Genomic DNA, 21,816 nt, shown 5'->3' on the forward strand with positions numbered 1-21,816 from the left:
CACAATGCCAGTGGCAGACCGAAGTGGAAATGTAACCAGAGTGTAGGGACAGGAACAGGGACAGAGATAGAGATAGAGACAGAGACGAGCCAAAGCCATTGCCATCCCCCAGCCAACCCCAATGACAGCACAGACATTGACTTATTCATGTTCCTGTTGCACAGTAGCATTGTCCCGGCCAATGACTTCTGTACTTGGCCAGCCACAGCAATGCAATGCACTCCTGCGTCGCCTGCGTCTCCTACGTCGCCTGCCTCGAGCAGCAGCTGTCATCAAAGTTCAGTTTCAAGCTGAAAAGAGCCGCCACCAGCTCCACCCCTCGGCTTGAGGGTGGTCTCTTGGAATCCTTTTAGGGCCCCACATATATTTTTTATGAGCTTTTGCTGAATTTAATTATTCTTGCCAATTCGAGTGTACCCAGTACTTGCAGAGGAATTGTAGATGTTGTACTCGGATGAATATAAATATGCAACAGTTCGAAGAAATTGTTTCTCTCATTGTTAAAGTTTTTGTGGTGCTGTTGGTGGATAGCTCGCATCCTTTCCCATGGCACGCTTCCAATTTATTAGCGGAAAACCAATCGCGAACATGCCCTGATTTTAATTGCCTGATACGGCGAAATCAAAGCTACATTTTCATTCGAATCCATAGGAGGCAGGCTTCTATAATGTACAACATAAAAAACGGCATTCAATTGGACAACAGCAGGCCAATCAATCGCATTTTCCATTAAATTATTCAGCCATGAACACAAATAATGCTTCCGTTCCACCGGAACTCTTGAAAATGGCATCCCCATGAAAACTTCGATTTTGATTTATTAGCTGGCCAGGTACGGTGGCTTTGTTTTCGCCGCATTTTAAATTAGTGGCTTCATCATAAACATAATCATTATCGGTCTGCGGAAGCAGACATCAATCAAAACCAATGGGAAATAATCGATGATCAACATGTGGGCGGAAGCTGGGGAGAATCCGTGGAGCTGTGGGGGGTAATTGCGAGGCTGCTCATCACGATGATGACCATTTTGATTGTGATTGTGATTATTTACCTGTCAGCGGTCGTGTTGAGGGTTTACAGGGCTGCCAGGGGCAACGCTGCGTATGAGTGATGGAGTGCGAATGGAGGGTAGAAATCAATTACAGGTGATTTAAGTGCTACATGTATTTCTGCACATAATCAGCTTACGACCGAGCAATGTTTAACATGAATGCAAATTCGAGCTGGAGGCGATACTACTGTCCAGGCCGGCAATACTTTTCGGAACACTTGGCAGGACTCTAGGACTCTTGGACCCACTCTCAAGCTAAATGGGCGTACAGTTTTCTGGCTTTTAATGAGAATTTTGTAAATAAAGCTGGGCGCGCAATTTGCGATGGCTTCTGCAGCTGGTCTCTCGCTTCTGTTTGAGTTTTAATAAGAAACGGCAGCAGCGTAATGGAAAGCGGTTGTTTGTCTTCTAATGAAAGAATAAATCTGTTAGCAGCGCATTGGGCACGCGTTGCGTATACGTAATATGAGAAAATAATTGCTTCTATGGCTGGCTGGCAAATTGCTTTCGAAGCGGACCAAAGCACACCAGGCCACACGCCACACGCCACGCTCCACACTCCACACACCACACACATATCCTCGTCCAACAATGATGAATCTGCAAAAAAGTTTTTTAAATAGCAAAGTTAGAAAATGATTTCGTTTACAATGGCTTCCCCACATTCATTCTTTCGTTCCTACATTTCCCTGATCTGATGAAAAGCCAAGGGTGCTGGAGTGGGTGTTTTTATGGCCGTGTTTATTGGCCTCTTTTCTGGTTTGACCAAAGCATTCGTTCCATGCCAACAGGACGTTCCTGCCTCGAGTCGACTGCTGTCATTGGCCTGCCACCTCGCTACTCATTTCCCATAAATCATGATTATCAGCTGTTTCAGCTTTTGCTTGCGGTCCTTAAAGTTTATTTTATTTCTATGCTCTTTTATTGAGGAGCAGCGAGTGGAAGAGCATTAAAATGAATGCTCGGTATATGGCCACCCCTGGGCATTCGCAACCTTAGTGGTGGTAAAGTGTGTTGTGTGGAGGGTAAAGGGATAATTCTATCGAAATAAGTTGAGTTTCCTCTGAAAAGAGAGGGCAGTGGCCTGTGATATGATGAGCTTAATGTCCATAGTGACCTTGGTATCCGTTCTATCCTCCTCTCGACTGCTCTTTCTGCAACTCTTGGACGCAGATTGGAATCAGTAGAGGTCACTGGTGCGTTGTCAATTTCCCCATAAAGAGCCAGCAGTCAGTGGAGTTCAAAGGAAATGCAGTGTCTGAATGGAATTTCAGTGTATCAAATATGATAAGCCGTTGCTAGGCATTTAGCTGGCAGCCAGCAAACTGTTCTGGTATTCAAGCGTTTATCAAAGTTTCCACCTGTTGGGAGGTAGATGTATCTCATGGCTCGGTCGTGTGCCCTCGCCACATTTGTCAGATGGCTGTCGGCAGCTGTTCCAGGAAAAAGCATTTATGAAGAGAATACCTGGCAGAATTTTGCTGCATTAAATAGTCCTTTCACTCAGGGCATGGCTACTCGGAGGCCATTTAAATTTCATTGTGTGTTTCCTCTTCTTTCTGCGGCCGCACCCTCCCACCATCAGCCTTGGGGCGCACATGCACAGCTAAAATGGCAACAACATACGCCACAAGAGCAGCCACAGGAGCGGAGACAGGAGCTGCGACGGGGACATAGTCAAGCAGCCTGTGGCTGGAATGTGAGGCATTGTCAGAGGGCCAAGGGGACACAGCCATTGGGACATGATTTTAATTTTGTGTCGGAAATTATGTTTCACTTTCAGCGTCCTCAACCTTTTTTTCCCCCCCAGGAGGGCTCCTCAACTGAAGTACGCCCCCATTCTGGGCATCCATGCAGACCCAGCCGAAAGCCAAAACTTTACCCCCAACGTTTGGCCTTTGACTTGTTTTCGACTTTCCTGTGTACTTTCGGCTCCCTCCTTGGGGACAAATTTAATGGACATTTCCTGCCAAAAGTTGTCGTTTTACAATCACATGGATTCTCCCAGTAAGGCGTAGGGTCATCCCTGGTCCGGGAATAAAATCTGACCCAATGCTGTGAGAGCAATAAAGACAGCTAGAAAATCTCTGGAATTTCAGAAACAGAAAAGCGTTATTTTTCCCCCTAAAAGTTTATAATATTGGAATATTTCAATTACCTTTTCCATCTAATCATCTTTCTAACCATCATTTACGTAGTTTTTATTATTTTCCTCAACTATATTATTAACGAGGGGAACGTTGTGAGTTGCTGCGGACACAGCAACTCTACGGTTATACCCGATACTAAGTCAGTATGGCTCTCCTCCGGCAGACGCCGCTAATATTAAACGACACGACAAAGAGTGCGTGCGAGAGAGACAGAAAATCAGTCTGAGCGTGACGTCGGGCGCTGCGTAGCCACTGCAAATTGATTTGTTCCTATTGGCTATAAAAATGATCTGATCTGATCTAGATTCAGCGATCTGATAGATATGGTCATTATCTATGATTCTGCGTTTTTAGTTGTCTCGAATGTGCAATATTGTGGATGCAACAGATTTTCGTCCTTTGTGGGGGCGGAAGGGGGTGGGGCAAAATTTTGAGATACACGTTTTATAGTAAGATCTAACAGGAGTGCGGATCAAATTTGGTTACTGTAGCCTTAATAGTCTCTGAGATTTTTGAATATCCCCAGATTTTCGTCCTTTGCGGGGGCGGATGGGAGTGTGGCGAAATTTTGAAACAAACTCGTCTCGGTCCGATATATTAGGAGTGTGGATACCAAATTTGGTTGCTCTAGCTTTTGTAGTCTCAGAGATCTAGGCGCTAATGTTTTACTCTAAGCAAAGCCGTCTATGCTACGTGTGTGTTAGAGAGAGACAGGGCGAGAAAAAATAAAATTGTTTTCTTGATGCTGGCTATAATAATGATACGATCCAATTCAGATTCCGCATGGATAAAGATATGGTCATTCTCTACAATTCTACGTTTTTTGGTTTTCTCATATCTTTAAAATTGTGGATGCCACAGATTTTCGTCCTTTGTGGGGCGGAAGTAGGCGGGGCGAAGTTTTGAAATATACTTGTAGCAGTGACATATCACAGAAGTCTGGATCCAAAACGTCGTTGCTCTAGCTCTTATAGTCTTTGAGCACTAGGCGCTGAAGGGGACGGACAGACGGACAGACGGACAGACAGACAGGGCTCAACCGACTCGGCTATTGATGCTGATCAAGAATATATATACTTTATGGGGTCGGAAACGATTCCTTCTGGACGTTACACACATCCACTTTTACCACAAATCTAATATACCCCAATACTCATTTTGAGTATCGGGTATAATAAACATTAAATATGGTATATTAAATTTGTCGGAAATAAAAATTTAAATATAATATTGTTCGGGCCAGCCGCTGAAGAATAACCGTAACTTTAACATTATTATTGTATGAGCAGAGAGAGCCGCCTATGTTGTAAAACGTTGACGTTCTGCAGAGCTGCTGCGCTCTCCCGCTAAAGGGGCTCTCTGCCGCCGCCACTTCGGCAACTACTTTGATCTGCTGCCGCCACTTCGGCAATCACTTTGATCTAACGCCGTCGTCAATAGTGTAGTTCTATGCTAACCCCTCTGCGCTTTGGTTGCATATCGATCTCGCATAAAGTTTATCTGGCAATAGCAAGCAATCGGCTTCCGCTAAGCCACCAAGATTAAATACGAATTATAAATTTTAACCCAAAATCTCTTTTCATTTTTGAAACACATAGGTGCCAAAAAAGCTTGGCATCTCAAACATTGGTGACCCCGACGTGATATAAAACCATTGCTTAATCGCGTTCCGTTAAAACACTTATTAATTATACAATATTGTGTTGTTGGGTAGTTTAACTACCAACAAATACATTTGGGTGCACGTTGAAAAACAGTTTAAAGTGCAAATTCAGTGAGAGTGCGGCTGGAATATTTATAGACATATTCCGGTACTTTAAGCATCGAATCTCTCATTCTCTGCGCAGCTGCAGCCGCGGTTCTTGACTTTTCGTGTCTTGCATTCTCGCTCTCGCGTCTATACATCGTCGCTTAAGCGGTATTTCATTTTCCGTTGTTGTGTCGAATTGCACAACGGTTAACATGGACAACGATCCGAATACAGGCGCGGGCGGAAATATTGTGGTGGCTGATTCCAGACTAAGTCTGTATAAGCGTAAAAGTCAGTCATTATATGATCGATTGCACAGGCTTGGCGAATCCTTCGCGGGGAATAAAATCGATAAGCTGACCGCCGCGGAAGTCGAGGTGCGCCTTGATATGTTGGCAGAAATTCGAGAGGAATTTAATAAGGCCCATAATGAATTGGAGGCTCTCGATCAAAACGAGATTGGGAGTGAGCTGCGCGAAATCTTCGATACTCTTTTCATATCGTTGAAAGCTGAGTTGCTGTTGAAGTAAGCCAGTCACACGCCGCTGCCTATTCTACGACTCTGCCAAGCCATTCCGGACATAGTACCATCATCATGGCTCACAAGCAGCGACTTCCTGAGCTGAAGGTGCCTAAATTTTCTGGTGGATACGTCGAGTTCTCGGATTTTATGGCAATGTTCAAATCGGTGATTGAAGCGGATGCGGATCTCAGTGACATCGAGAAATTCCAGCACCTTCGCTCTTGCCTCGCTGATGCGGCTTTGGATTCGGTTCGATCGTTAGAGCTCTCCAGTGCCAATTATCGTGCGGCTCTGGATATACTTAATAAACGCTTTAATAACAAAAGACTTGTTTTCCAGGCACACATCAAGAAGATTCTTGGGCTAAAGAGGGTAGACTCGCCTTCTGCTAAAAGGCTTCGGGAGTTTTCGGATGCAGTCAATTTACACATGCGAGCGTTGCAGACATTGGGAACTGCTGAGGAGATTTCAGGATTCATGGTCATCAGCATGCTGCTGCAGAAGTTGGATTCGAAGACGCAAACCAAATGGGAGGAGCACACATCGTCGGATGCTATACCTACCGCAGAGGAATTCTTCGAATTCTTGCAGCAACGCTGCCAGAAAATGGAGCGGTTGGAATATGCTACAGCGACACACGCTAGTAGCGATCAGGTGGGAAAAAACCATTCCTATACGCAGGTTAAGAAAACGTTTGTAGCTTCCAACTCTTCCGCCGACCCGTCTGTATGCGTCTTTTGCCACTCAGCGGGCCATGGAATATACTCGTGCAACATATTCGGAAATCTCTCACCGTTGCTGCGCCACAAAGAAGTGAAGAAGCTTTCCCTATGCTTCAATTGCCTAAAGCCGGGGCACCGGACCCGCGCATGCAATAGTGGAAAATGTCGAGTATGCGGCGGTAGGCATCATAGTTTGTTGCACTTCGATAGTATACAGCCCACAACACAAGGCTGCCCAGGTATTACTCCTCCCGATCTGGCCGTTCAACCGGACACTCTTTCCGTTGCTCAAAATTCTGCTAGCAGCTCGTCTCTACCTTCGTCTACCTCTCTTGCTGCCCAAGGTCTTCACTCTGATGTCGTGCTTCTGGCTACAGCCGCGGTTCTCGTAAAGAATCGGTCTGGCGTTTTAGTTCCTTGTCGTGCCATCTTAGATTCAGGATCGCAGCTGCATCTCGTCACATCCAGGTTCGCCCAGCAGCTTCAGCTTAGGAGAACTCAATCGTCTGCACTTGTGTCTGGGCTGGGCGATACCAGCGTTTCTACTGAGGGATCCACCATAAGCATTTGTATGCATTCTCGCACCTCTGCTTACACAACTACACTTACTGCTCTCATCGCCCCCACGATTACCGATTCTCAACCAAGTATGACAGTAAATGTATCCGATTGGCGTATTCCATCTAACATTCAGCTGGCTGATCCTGCATTTTTCAATCCTCAACGGGTTGATCTTCTCATTGGTGCGAGCGTTTTTTATGATCTCCTCTGCGTAGGGCAAATCAAACTCACCGATGGACTGCCTCTTCTGCAGAAGACCCGGCTTGGGTGGATCGTATCTGGCGGTGGACAGAAGGTATCAAGCTCGGCGCTTTTGGCTACGCACAAATGTCCAGATTCGATAGCTGAGATGGAAGCAAGGTTGGAATCAGAGAGTCTCTGCAAATATTTCTTGCCTCATCACTGTGTCCTAAAGGAGGACAGTACGACGACAAAACTCCGTGTCGTTTTCGATGGATCCGCAGCTACATCAACTGGATATTCTCTAAATGATGTGATGATGACAGGCCCTGTTATTCAGCCTGCATTGTTTAACATTCGGTCGCACAGGTCATGGACAAGATGCACCAAACATCAGCTTTACTGTCCCGTGGTAATTTTAGACTTAGGAAATGGTGCTCCAGTCACCAGGAAGTACTTGAGGGAACCCCTGAAGATGACATAGAGAAGTTCCTAAAGTTTAATGATGGAAGCGACATTGCCAAAACTCTCGGCTTAGCGTGGGACCCTGCTTCGGATCAGCTGCTTTTTGCCTTGTCCGCACTGGACACAAACTCAAAGCCATCAAAGCGGTCGGTTTTATCTACGATTGCGCGGTTCTACGACCCTCTTGGATTGATAAATCCAGTCATTGTCAGGTGCAAAATCTTCCTTCAGCAGCTTTGGAGAGAAAATTTGGATTGGGATGAAAGCCTACCCTCAGCGTTGCATTCAACTTGGATGGACTTGAGAAATAGTTTGGCTCGGATCTCATTTCCTCGCTTGGTTCTTCGTTCTAGTGTGGCTACAGAAGTTCACGGATTCTGTGATGCCAGCTTAGAAGCATATGGCGCTTGCGTGTATGTCGTGTCCAGGGAAGCCCAGTCTTCGAGCCACGTTTTGTGCTCAAAGTCGCGAGTGGCGCCGCTAAAGACTATATCGATTCCTAAGCTGGAATTAAGTGGAGCCCATTTGCTTGCGAAAATCATGCAGAATGTAAAGGACATGGGAATCTTTACAGGTCGGTTCTATTGCTGGTCGGATTCGTCAACAGCATTATCTTGGATTAGGGACGAGCCAGCTAAATTTCAAGTTTTCGTGGCAAATCGAGTGGCATCAATTCAGGAGTTGACGGCAGCCATGGAATGGCGCTATGTTCCCACATTTTTAAATCCTGCTGATATTCTCTCGAGAGGCTCGCTTCCCAACCATCTTATCCAGTCAGAGCTATGGTTTCACGGCCCATCCTTTTTGCTAGGCTCCAAGGATAAGTGGCCTGTATCTCCTACTAACAACATAGCAACTTTAGAGCTTCGCAAGAGAGGATTGCTAATCACGTCCACATGCCGATCTCACGTCCGGATGCAAATTTGCGAATTCATTCTTTCGCATGCAGCGCACATTCGCCTACATGCATAAATTTATACATCGTCTTAGGCATCCAGGACTCAACGTTTCTGATATTCGGCAAGGAACGCATCTTCTAATTCGACACATTCAGCTGGCAAATTTGTGGATGGACATAAAGGAGATTCGGCGCAATGGTCATGATTTCATGATCCAGTTCTATTAGTTCGCTCAACCCGTTCATCGATCATTCTGGACTACTTAGAGTTGGAGGTCGTCTTGGCAACTCATCGCTAGGATTTGACGCTCAGCACCCGCTCATTCTGCCAAAGGGACATTCCATTACCTTTGCGCTGATAAGATATTATCATGAAAGAAACCTCCATGCCGGACCTCGCGCCTTGCTATCCAAAATTCGACTGGAATATTGGCCCATTGAAAGTGTTAAGGCAGTGTCAAGGGTCGTCAGCAGATGTGTGAGATGCTTCAGGACTAGGCCGCGCATGGTCGAACAACTCATGGGAGACCTACCTAAGGAACGTTTGGAAGGATCTCGAGCTTTTGAAGTCACTGGAGTCGATTACTGTGGACCTTTTTTCTACCGATCAGAAATCCGCACGAGGCCTCCGATCAAGTGCTACATTAGCGTATTCATCTGTTTCACTTCTAAGGCTATACACATGGAGCTCGTAAAGGATTTGACCACCGCATCGCTTCTAGGCGCACTTAAGCGTTTTACTTCCACTCGAGGAAGGCCAAGTCAAATTTGGTCGGACAATGCGACAAACTTCGTTGGGGCCAAGAACGAGCTTCTGGAGCTAAAGAAGCTTTGTCTGAGCGAACCGCATATGAAGGAGGTCCACGAATCCTGCTTGGCTGACTCGATCGACTGGCGTTTCATCCCACCTCGCTCTCCGCATTTTGGCGGGTTGTGGGAAGCGGTCGTGAAGACCGCAAAATATCACCTGTACCGCTCAGTTGGACCATCTGTGCTTAGCTTCGACGAGCTGCGCACTCTGATCTGTCAGATCACTGCAATTGTTAACTCTCGCCCTTTGCTCTCGCTTTCAGAAAATCCTGATGACTTAGACGTTTTGACTCCTGCTCATCTGCTTTTAGGCGGCCCCCATGAGCAAATCCTCGAGCCTGACCTAACGAAGCTGAACTACAATCGTCTGGATGGCTGGCAGCGGGTCACCCAACTACAGAAAATATTTTGGAGCCGTTGGCGCGAAGAGTATCTCACTCTTTTGCAAGAGCGCGCGAAGTGGCGTACCCCCGCGCAAAACATCTGCAAGAACGACCTCGTTCTGGTGAAGGACGAAAATCTTCCTCCAATGCGTTGGCCACTGGCTAGAGTGGTCGATGTCGTTTTGGGCAAGGACGGAGTGTGTCGCGTCGCTGACCTGAAGACATCCTCAGGAAACATCAGGAGGGCCGTCACTCGGCTATGTTTGCTGCCCCTTAAGGAATCTGTTGAGAGACTAGCTCCCAACGGGGGGAGTATGTTCGGGCCAGCCGCTGAAGAATAACCGTAACTTTAACATTATTATCGTATGAGCAGAGAGAGCCGCCTATGTTGTCAAACGTTGACGTTCTGCAGAACTGCTGCGCTCTCCCGCTAAAGGGCTCTCTGCCGCCGCCACTTCGGCAACTACTTTGATCTGCTGCCGCCACTTCGGCAATCGCTTTGATCTAACGCCGTCGTCTATAGTTTAGTTCTATGCTAACCCCTCTGCGCATTGGTTGCATATCGATCTCGCATAAAGTTTATCTGGCAATAGCAAGCAATCGGCTTCCGCTAAGCCACCAAGATTAAATACGAATTATAAAGTTTAACCCAAAATCTCTTTTCATTTTTTAAACACATAGGTGCCAAAAAAGCTTGGCATCTCAAACAAATATATTATATATAATATTTAACTTTTAAATGTATTTAATTTAACTTTGAAATATATTTAATTAAAATATGAAATGCACTTCTTTTATTTTATTTTAATTTCTCTGACATTTCTCTGGACGTTAATAAATAAAGCTTGAAGAAACCCACTGGACCGATCAGCACAATTTAGAATTTGCACAATCTTCGATTAATTTGCATTCTTTTCTTGCAGCCACTCTCCGACCTGCTTATTTTTCCGGAGAAAACTGTCGGGCTCTGTCTGCAGCTACTACCTTCCAGTACAGTCGCTTCTGGAACATTTTAATTCGCTTAAAAGTGCCATAAGGTCTAGGCGCACACTCACACACAGGCCTTACGTGCTGAGACGAGACACAAAAGTTGGAATTAGTTTTCTGAATTGGCCCAGACCGCTGCACTTGTGGCTGGGGTTTCCAGAGATGAGTCCAAAACTTTGAGGCTAGCCGTAACCATTTTCTACATTTGCACGAACGAGTCGAGTTCCATCCAAGAGGCAAATACACCTGAGAGTCGAACGTGGCAGGGCAGCTGAAGTGAGGCCGAGGCGGAGGCTGGGAGAGTGCTGTGCGGATGCATTTCATTTGGAAGGGGCCCCGACAAAGACAATACGGAGGGTTTAAGGAGTTCCTTGGCCCGTTTACGCAACAGAACGGGCCCCTCAGTTCCACAACAATCCACACCGCCAACCTCTCCCCTGCCTACCTCCAACTCCAGATACACCAATCCCTACCAGCATCCAGCCGCCAATTCCTTGTCATCGCCCACATCTGCTGCTGTCTTGCCGCATTCTAACGCGGTCTTATCATTAAAGCCAACGGAAGCGGCATCGGCATCGGCAGCGTCAGCGGCAACGGCCACTGGACGGGGAAGGGGACGAGAAAGGGCTGCTGCTGGTGCTGAAACTGAAACCGCTGGAAGCGCAGGAACTAGAACAGGGGCAGCTCGCATCACAGGAGCCAGGACAGGAGCTGCTGATGCAGATGGGAACCGCATCAATGGCCTCGTCCAGAACGTGAGTACCATAAAATCATCTTACAGGAGTACCACAAGAGCCCGCTTCCCCGCATACTATATGGCTATATGTATAGTGTATTCGTAGCATATATGTACCTGTATATTCTTGGACGTTGACATGCAATGACTGCATCTTTCAAGAGGCGATGCAGTTACTGCACAGTCAAGTGGCCCGTGTGAAACCAGCAGAAGGCTGTTACGCGCGGATCCCAAGCAAAACGCAGCCCTCCTCCCGCCCAACCGACCGAGGGGCGCTGCCGCATGACGAACGGTGCGTAGTCGAACCGAACGCGAACATGCAAGAAAGATAGCTATTAGACTAACATTCGAGGAAAATTAGCACTAAACTTACTAAGAAACTAAGCATGCAATCAAAATACAAATACCACTACAATTACTAATTACTAGAAAGGTGTGTAAGGATTAGTAATTTAATAAGAGGAAGAGAATTAGTGGTGGATATAATATGGTAGAGGGAATTATAATCCGAGCATAAGACCCTAAACGGTTCATGCAAGGAATAATTCGATCTACAAAGTGGAAGGAACAACGGTATAAAATTTCTATTCAGTCTAATAGGAATCGTGAAGTTTATGCGGCTCAACAGATCAGGGCTGTCTATGTCACCCCTAATCAAGTTGTGCATAAATATCACACCAAGCATTTTTCTACGGTTAACTAAGGATGGGAGGTTTACTAATAGTAGTCTACTAGAGTAAGATGGGAGTCTGACACCCGCATCCCAGTTGAGGCCCCGCAGAGCAAAGAGTAAAAAGTTTTTCTGTGCTGATTCTATACGGTCCTGGTGTACTTTGTACTGAGGGCACCATACACAGGAGCCGTATTCTAAGATCGGACGAACAAGCGAGGTATAGAGAGTCTTTGTTATATAGGGGTCTTCAAATTCCTTTGACCACCTCTTTATAAACCCAAGCTCGCCCATGGCCTTATTTACCATGGTAGAAATGTGTTCGGAAAACTTTAACTTGGGGTCCAACATAACACCCAGATCATCCACCAGGGTAATTCTCTCAAGAGAACCACCAAATAGGGTATAGGGAGCCAACAAAGGGCTAGAACGATGAAATGTCATAACTTTGCATTTCGAGGCATTAAGGTGTAACAAGTTTGCACAACACCATGACTGAAAGATATTGAGATCGGATTGCAAGGGAGAATGAAATGAGATGTCCTTGTACTGGACACAGAGTTTAACATCATCCGCATACATAAGTACTCGAGAGTAGGTAAATACTGAAGGCAAGTCATTAATAAAGAGTGTGAAGTGTAAGGGGCCTAGATGGCTGCCCTGTGGTACTCCCGAAGAAACCTTTACTGGTAAAGAGAGGGAGTTTTTGAAGAGGACTCTTTGAGACCTGGAACAAAGATAGCTAGAAATCCACCTCAGGAGGTTGGGCGGAAACCCTAAAAGGTCAAGTTTTTGCGCTAAAAGGGAATGGTTTACAGAGTCGAATGCTTTACTAAAGTCGGTGTAAATAACATCCGTCTGTAAGTTACCTTGAAAGCCTTTAATAATGAAAGAGGTAAACTCTAACAAGTTCGTGGTGGTAGATCGCCGCCTTATAAATCCATGCTGAGTTGGAGATATAAGTGACTTGCAGAGATGTTGCAAGTGCGGAGTTAAAACCTTCTCAAACATTTTAGGAATAGCGGATAACTTTGCTATACCTCTATAATTTTTTGCATCAGGCTTGCTACCTTTTTTATGGAGAGGGAGGAAGCAAGAAGAATCAATGGACAGGGTGAATAGTTTAAGCAAAGGTCCACACAGAGCCTCGGCGCAGTACCTGAGTACACAACCTGGAACCCCGTCTGGACCCGGTGAAAACACCGGCTTAACTAGTCGAAGATCATGAAGTAGGGAACATTCATTTAACAAGGGACTGAAAATGCCGTTCGACCTCGGTAAACCGTATGGGTACGGATGACCAGAGTAGCTTTCCTCAGAAGAGGTGGTTTGGAAAAATTGGGCAAAAAGATCGGCAATTGCCTGATCATTATTTGCCAACGTATTACAAAATGATGGCGAGGATGGGTGTGCGGACGTTCTACGCTTACTGTTTACGAAGCAGTAAAACTGTTTAGGGTCCTGAGAAAAACGTATCCTGCATCGAGATAGGTAGTTTTTATAGCATTGAGCATTAAGAACTGAAAAGTTTGTCCGAGCTATTACATAGCGAGAGTGAGAAGTAGGAGAACCCACTTCTTGAAATTTTTTATGAACTCTTGATTTTAAGTTTTTTAGACTGGATAACTCTTTGGTAAACCAAGGGGGTTTTCTAGTCGGACAAGAAAGCGGGACACAAGAATCGAAAAATGTGCCAAGAGCACACCAGACATTGTAAACGAGGGAGAACGTTGTGAGTTGCTACGGACACCGCAACTCTACAGTTATACCCGATACTAAGTCAGTATGGCTCTCCTCCGGCAGACGCCGCTAATATTAAACGACACGACAAAGAGTGCGTGCGAGAGAGACAGAAAATCAGTCTGAGCGTGACGTCGGGCGCTGCGTAGCCAGTGCAAATTGATTTGTTCCTTTTGGCTATAAAAATTATCTGATCTAGTCCAGATTCAGCAATCTGATAGATATGGTCGTTATCTATGATTATGCGTTTTTAGTTTTCTCGAATCTACAATATTGTGCATGCAACAGATTTTCGTCCTTTGTGTAGGCGGAAGGGGTGGGGCGAAATTTTGAGAAATACGTTTTATAGTGAGATCTAACAGGAGTGCGGATACTAAATTTGGTTACTCTAGCGTTAATAGTCTTTGAGATTTGTGAATATCCCCAGATTTTCGTCCTTTGCGGGGGCGGAAGGGGGTGTGGCGAAATTTTGAAACAAACTCGTCTCGGTACGATATATTAGGAGTCTGGATACCAATTTTGGTTGCTCTAGCTTTTATAGTCTCTGAGATCTAGGCGCTAATGTTTTACCCTAAGCAAAGCCACCTATGCTACGTGTGTGTTAGAGAGAGACAGGGCGAGAAAAAATGAAATTGTTTTCTTGATGCTGGCTATAATAATAATACGATCCAATTCAGATTCTGCAGTCTCAAAGATATGGTCATTCTCTACGATTCTGCATTCTTGGTTTTCTCGTATCTTTAAAATTGTGGATGCCACAGATTTTCGTCCTTTGTGGGGGCGGCAGTGGGCTGGGCGAAGTTTTGAAATATTTTTGTAGCAGTGACATATCACAGAAGTCTGGATACAAAACATCGTTGCTCTAGCTCTTATAGTCTTTGAGCACTAGGCGCTGAAGGGGACGGACAGACGGACGGACGGACGGACGGACAGACGGACAGACAGACATGGCTCAATCGACTCGGCTATTGATGCTGATCAAGAATATATATACTTTATGGGGTCGGAAACGATTCCTTCTGGACGTTACACACATCCATTTTCCCCACAAATCTAATATACCCCAATACTCATTTTGAGTATCGGGTATAAAAATGTTTGTGCCTTTTATGACATCAGTGCACAAGTACAAAGCGGACCAATCAAAATCCCTAATGAGGTTATTAAGCTTCGCAAACTCGGCTTTACAAAAGCATTGGACCGATCCAATACAGTTGGTCCTATATCTAGCGACACCTCGAAAGTAGGGTGGCAGGCGTCTTCAGGTATAGTGAGCGGAAGGGCTCGGGTTAACAACACTATGGTCGGATCCGATACAAAGCACAGATCAAGCAATCGACCCAAGGAATTTTTCACATGGTTGACTTGAGACAGGGACAGGTCAAGCAAGCCGTCAGCAAAGTCATGTCGTGACATGGGCACTAGGATACTAGTTCCTGGCAAGTTGAAGTCACCAAGAACTATCATACGATCTTTATCAGATAGCGAGGAAGAAACAGCGGTTAAAGCGGACAAGTGCTGCTCATAAATTGAAATATCCGAAGAAGGTGGGATATACGAGCAAGTAATAAATATAGCGAAAGCGGGAAAAATCAGTTTTACACACAGGAATTCCAGTTCCTGTTGAACTAGGACTGTGAATTGTTCCGACGTGAAGTAAGAGTCCACTGCAATTAGAACCCCCCCTGCACGTCGAGACGAACGGTCCTTTCTAAAAGTTGTGTACCGACCTGCCAAAACCTCGGAACAAAGAATGTCCGGCTTTAACCAGTTTTCAGTAAACACAATAACGTGGGAAGCAAATGCAACACTATCCCGGAAAAGAATGCTGAGCTTACTACGCAAGCCTCTTACATTCTGATAGGTTACTAAAAGAGAAGTTAGTTTTTTGGAAAAGTGGAAGCAAGACGGGTAGTTGGGGAAGAGGAATTTGAGGTTGAGGGTGGCACACTGGAAAGATTTGTAAGGGATATGGGGGCCTGTTCTTCTTCTTAGCCTTAAACTCCTTCACCACCAAATGCTCCGGCCAAAATTAGGCGGAGCAAATGGTGTCAAATTGAGTTGGGGAGATGCTTATCTTAAACGAGGCTATCTCCCTGGCATAAGAGAAGTTGAATTTCTCCACCTGTAAACCCACGGCTTTTATTTTGCTTTGAATGAAAGCAATTACATCATTAGATGTGAGGTCAGGGGCCAGCCGTGAGAGAAAAACTTGTCGTTTTGGTGGGAATCCCACCAGTGGTTTGGGCACCACAGGCCTAGTACCTGTGGTGACAATATCCGGAGGTCCGGAAGGTCTATTTACTGGTGGGATCGGGATGGACGGGACAACTAGCGAACTTGCGGACACCACGGACACGGACGCTGCAGACGTACTTGGCTGCACATTCTCCGAGGCGATGAATTCGGCTACCGAATCTGCATCGCCAGCAGCTGTCGTTGCCCTTGGAGTGGCAAACGAGATCAACTGCTGCACCCTTGGAGTGGTCGGAGTCAGTTTTTCGGCGACGCACGGCTGAGTGACGGTTGGCACTTGCAGATCCCGCGGAGTGACCTTTTTACGCCACGGAGACTCATTCAGCAGTTGCAGACTGCCAAATTGAGACTCCATGGCTAGGAGCCGATCGTATTGCTTTTTAAAGCCAACGGTCAGCTCCTTAAAGCCCTTCCGCGTCTGCCTCATGAAAGCCACCATGTCTTTCTCCACCGCACGGCATGCCTCGCAACTGTAGTGCAAACCATTACGTTTTGAAATGGCATCACTCACAAGGCCAGAAAATCCAGCGCATTTTTCGTGCACTACGCTGTCGCAGAGCCAGCAGGGGCTGATCGTGGGTGATCTGCTTATTGCATGATTTTTTGGCACATACAACAGAAAACTCCATAATAAGAAATTTGAACAAAATTAGAATCAAATAATATTTTAAAACAAATGGCTATCAAACCTGTGTGCCAGACAAACGCTAATAGGGGGAGAGGAGAACAGTTGCAGCAGCAGCTAATGAGAGAGAGAGAGCTACTGAACAGAAAGTTACGAGAGCGAGAGAGAAAGAACAGTTATTTAAGTTTAGGTGACAGGGAGAGAGTGATAACACAACAAAAGCTACCAGACGAGAGCGGACTGCAATGCAATGTAATGCGTACTCACTCACTGCAACAACACACACACGACAAGCCGACGCCGAAAAATAAAAAGTTAAATAATGTTTTAACACAAAGCAAAAGGCATGCACTCGCGGGATAGAATAGGTTTCCAGATTGTTGGCTGGTTAGGAAGTTAATTAAAGTTTATTTAGGAAAATCCCGGCTGTTTATTCAAAACAAAAGGAAACGAGGGGGAACGTTGTGAGCTGCAGCGGACACCGCAACTCTACAGTTATACCCGATACTAAGTCAGTATGGCTCTCCTCCGGCAGACGCCGCTAATATTGAACGACACGACAAAGAGTGCGTGCGAGAGGGACAGAAAATCAGTCTGAGCGTGAGGTCGGGGGCTGCGTAGCCAGTGCAAATTGATTTGTTCCTTTTGGCTATAAAAATTATCTGATCTGATCCAGATTCAGCAATCTGATAGATATGATCATTATCTATGATTCTGCGTTTTTAGTTTTCTCGTATCCTCAATATTGTGGATGCAACAGATTTTCGTTCTTTGTGGGGGCGGAAGGGAGTGGGGCGAAATTTTGAGATTTACGTTTTAAAGTGAGATCTAACAGGAGTGCGGATACCAAATTTGGTTACTCTAGGCTTAATAGTCTCTGAGATTTGTGAATATCCCCAGATTTCCATCCTTTGCGTGGGCGGAAGGGGGTGTGGCGAAATTTTGAAACAAACTCGTCTCGGTCCGATATATTAGGAGTGTGGATACCAAATTTGGTTGCTCTAGCTTTTATAGTCTCTGAGATCTAGGCGCTAATGTTTTACTCTAAGCAAAGCCACCTATGCTACGTGTGTGTTAGAGAGAGACAGGGCGAGAAAAAATGAAATTGTTTTCTTGATGCTGGCTATAATAATAATACGATCTTATTCAAATTCTGCAGTCTAAAAGATATGGTCATTCTCTACGATTCTGCGCTTTTGGTTTCTTCGTATCTTTAAAATTGTGGATGCCACAGATTTTTGTTTTTTGTGGGGGCGGAAGTGGGCGGCGCGAAGTTTTGAAATATTTTTGTAGCAGTAACATATCACAGAAGTCTGGATCCAAAACATCGTTGCTCTAGCTCTTATAGTCTTTGAGCACTAGGCGCTAATAGGGACGGACAGACGGACAGACGGACGGACGGACAGACGGACAGACAGACATGGCTCAATCGACTCGGCTATTGATGCTGATCAAGAATATATATACTTTATGGGCTCGGAAACGATTCCTTCTGGACGTTACACACATCCAATTTTCCCACAAATCTAATATACCCCAATACTCATTTTGAGTATCGGGTTTAAAAATGCGGAGCGCAAAACAAAAACGCGTCTGATCACTACGAAAGAGAACGAACGAACGTATACCTGTATATGAATCTGTATCTGCTTGAGTCAACACAAAGCCGCAAAAGTGGATAGCTAGCTGGTATGCCACACAACACCACACTTTAATTGCAGTACACCGAAAGCTTGAAATTGAGCCACATTCCAGATTCCAGCACTGCTTGAGTTGGCCAACAAGGTTGCCAAGGATGATTATACCAATTATACAATAGAACGAGGGGGAACGTTGTGAGTTGCTGCGGAGACCGCAACTCTACATTTATACCCGATACTTAGTCAGTAAGGCTCTCCTCCGGCAGACGCCGCTAATATTAAACGACACGACAAAGAGTGCGTGCGAGAGAGACAGAAAATCAGTCTGAGCGTGACGTCGGGCGCTGCGTAGCCAGTGCAAATTGATTTGTTCCTTTTGGCTATAAAAATTATCTGATCTGATCCAAATTCAGCAACCTGATAGATATGATCATTATCTATGATTCTGTGTTTTTAGTTTTCTCGTATCTCCAAAATTGTGGATGCCACAGATTTTCGTCTTTTTTGGGGCGTAAGGGGGTGGGGCGAAATTAAGAGATATACGTTTTATAGTGAAATCTAACAGGAGTGCGGATACCAAATTTGGTTACTCTAGCTTTAATAGTCTCTGAGATTTGTTAATATCCCCAGATTTTCGTCCTTTGCGGTGGCGGAAGGGGGTGTGGCGAAATTTTGAAACAAACTCGTCTCGGTCCGATATCTTAGGAGTGTGGATACCAAATTTGGTTGCTCTAGCTTTTATAGTCTCTGAGATCTAGGCGCTAATGTTTTACTCTAAGCAAAGCCGCCTCAATCCCATGGCTCCACCATCTCGATCTCGCTCGGGACTTCAACTTAGAGCAGTGGTCACTCGGAAAGCAATGTTTGTTTCTCGTCTTATTCCTGAGGCTACAACAGAGGATGTTAAACAACATCTTTCCTCTAAACTTAACACTTCGCCTGTTGATATAGTTGTGACTAAATTTACATTTAAACATAAGCGCAACATATCATCCTTTAAAATTCTTCTCCCTGATTCTTTACTATCCTGTTCTCTATAACCGTCAATATGGCCTGAGCATACAATTGTGCATGAGTTCCTTCTCAAAGATTCGAACTCGAATCCAAGAATTACCGAACATGCTTCAAAAAACTGATGTACTATTTTTCCATGCACTATCAGAACGTTCGCAGTTTGCTGGGAAAATTGCGTCAAATTCATACTAATAGCGCGTCCTTTGATTTCGATGCCATCGCGTTTACCGAAACCTGGCTTAACTCCTTTGTCAATGATCATGAAATTTTAATTGATAGTTACACTATTTATAGAATGGACCGCCCATCTTTTGCAGGTGGGGTTCTGATTGCAGTTAAATCTGTTTTCTCATCTGAGTTATTCCCATTCAATAACATTCATGGAATTGAATTTATTGCAGTCAAAGTTCGTCTTGGCTCCGCATTTTTCTATTTAACCTGCTCTTACATTCCTCCCAGGTCTGATGCTGAGCTTTACTTACACCACCTCTCAGCAATTAATACTGTTCTTTCAGCATTAAGGTGCAATGATCGAATTATTGTCATGGGGGTCTTTAACCTCCCATTTCTTTCTTGGCTGCCTTGTGATGACGCTAACCTGTTGTTTCCCAATTGCCATAATGACTTTATCAATGGGCTAACGGATATTTCCCTTGTCCAAATTAATGCCGTTAAAAACATTAGGGACAGACTTCTTGACCTCGTTTTTGCTAACGATGGTTCTCTTGCTACGGTATCTAGAGCAAGCCCAATATCTCTCCCTGAAGATCCTTACCATCCAACTTTGTTGATATCACTGGAGTGTTCACAATCTGGAGGTGCTGACAGTTCCATGGCTCGTTGTCACATAAAGTGTTTTCGCAAAACAAACTTTATCGATTTAGATCTACATCTCTCGCGTGTTGATTGGTCGTTTCTTTATTCATTACCGAACATAGATGCAACTGTTAACTCGTTTTATAGTTCTATTTACTCCGCCCTTAATACGTTTGTTCCAGATATCACTGTACCTGTATCGTCCAAGCCTCCCTGGTTCTCCAAGTATTTGTCATACTTAAAAAATAATAAATCCCGGCTCTATAAAAAGTACCAGAAGTCGGGCTCCACGTTGACCTTAGCTCTATACTCCTCCGCTTGCTCTCTGTTCCTTGCCGTCAATAGTCAGTGTTATAATCATTACCTTTCACAATGTAGTAGTAACTTTCGTAGTGATCCTAAAAAATTCTATTCGTTCGTTAACTCTAAGCGCAAGTCAAACGTTTTTCCTCCGTCCCTTCATTACCAGAACAAAACAGAAGCTTCTGCTGTTGGTATTGCAAATTTATTCGCTTACTTTTTCCAAACAACGTACTCGTCTCATATTTACAACGCATCCACTCCGTATCCGTACCAGCTACCACCTCAAGCTAACAGCATTTTTCTGCCCTTTTTCGAGGAAAGCGTTGTTCTGGAAGGTTTGTCATCTATGGACATATCGTTTTCTGCGGGTCCAGATAAGGTACCAAGTTGCATCTTAAAACACTGTGCCCAGTCCCTTTGCAAACCCTTGACCTTTCTCTTCAACCTCTCCTTGGAACAGTCTTGTCTCCCAGTAATTTGGAATGAGTCCTACTTCATTCCGCTTCACAAAAAAGGTTCAAGATCAAACATTGAAAACTATCGTGGTATCGCAAAGCTTTCCGCCATCCCGAAGCTTCTTGAGTTCCTGGTCACCCGGCAACTGCAACATCTTTGTTGCAGCTTGATATCTCCGTCGCAACACGGTTTTTTCAGACGTTCAACATCGACTAACCTTCTTGAGTTTTCTAACCTAATCCACCGTGGTTTTCAAATTGGTTTGCAGACGGATGTAGTTTTTACGGACTTCAGCAAGGCATTCGATTCTGTGAACCATGCTCTGCTTATTCAAAAGCTCTCTTTATTAGGGTTCCCAACGAATCTTCTAGATTGGATTTTGTCCTATCTCTCTAACCGTACTCAACGTGTTTTGTTTTCTAACGTGTTGTCAAATACTGTTAATGTTACTTCAGGTGTGCCACAGGGAAGTCGCTTCTGTTTATTTTATTTGTGAACGACCTTCCTCAAGTTATAACATACTCTACTAAACTAATGTATGCTGATGATGTCAAAATCTGTCTTTCTTAATCTGATTGGTATTTGCACACACGCCTTCAACTTGATCTAAGTGAACTACTATTGTGGTGTTCAACTAATCTTCTTTTTCTGAACCTTTCCAAATGCAAACTTATGACATTTTACCGTCGCGCTCCTCATTTTGTCTCATATGTTCTAGGAAATCATGTCCTTGAGCGAATTTCGAGTTCAAATGACCTCGGAGTCCTTTTTGATCATAAGATGTGTTTCAACACCCATATAGCTGCAACTGTAAATAAAGCTAAGGGTGTTTTAGCGTTCATCAAGCGTTGGTCCAAGGAGTTTGACGACCCGTACGTTACGAAACAACTGTACATCTCGTTAGTACGTCCTATATTGAAGTATTGTTCTTGTGTATGGAGCCCGCAGTATAAAGAGCAGCAGGCTGTTATTGAATCCGTGCAAAAGCAATTTTTAATTTTTCCCTTCGGAACTTTAACTGGGACTCGGGTAGAATCTTGCCACCCTACCGGTCTAGGATAAATCTTATTGACCTGCCGT

The 21,816-nt window shown here is 44.8% G+C and overlaps 1 protein-coding gene across 2 annotated transcripts in view; it reads right to left on the reverse strand.

Annotated features, from left to right (window-relative positions):
• Positions 1-1,464: 1,464 nt before the first annotated feature.
• The window catches only part of LOC117194641, a 31,731-nt gene continuing 11,379 nt past the window's right edge, over positions 1,465-21,816 (reverse strand). For both annotated transcript variants that reach the window (XM_033399158.1, XM_033399157.1), the window contains exon 6: positions 1,465-1,651. In XM_033399158.1, coding sequence (XP_033255049.1) covers positions 1,480-1,651 — 172 coding nt within the window. In that variant the 3' untranslated portion in view covers positions 1,465-1,479. The remainder of the gene's footprint in view (positions 1,652-21,816) is intronic.

This window comes from Drosophila miranda (genome assembly GCF_003369915.1).
Source record: "Drosophila miranda strain MSH22 chromosome Y unlocalized genomic scaffold, D.miranda_PacBio2.1 Contig_Y3_pilon, whole genome shotgun sequence".
Lineage (NCBI taxonomy): Eukaryota > Metazoa > Arthropoda > Insecta > Diptera > Drosophilidae > Drosophila > Drosophila miranda.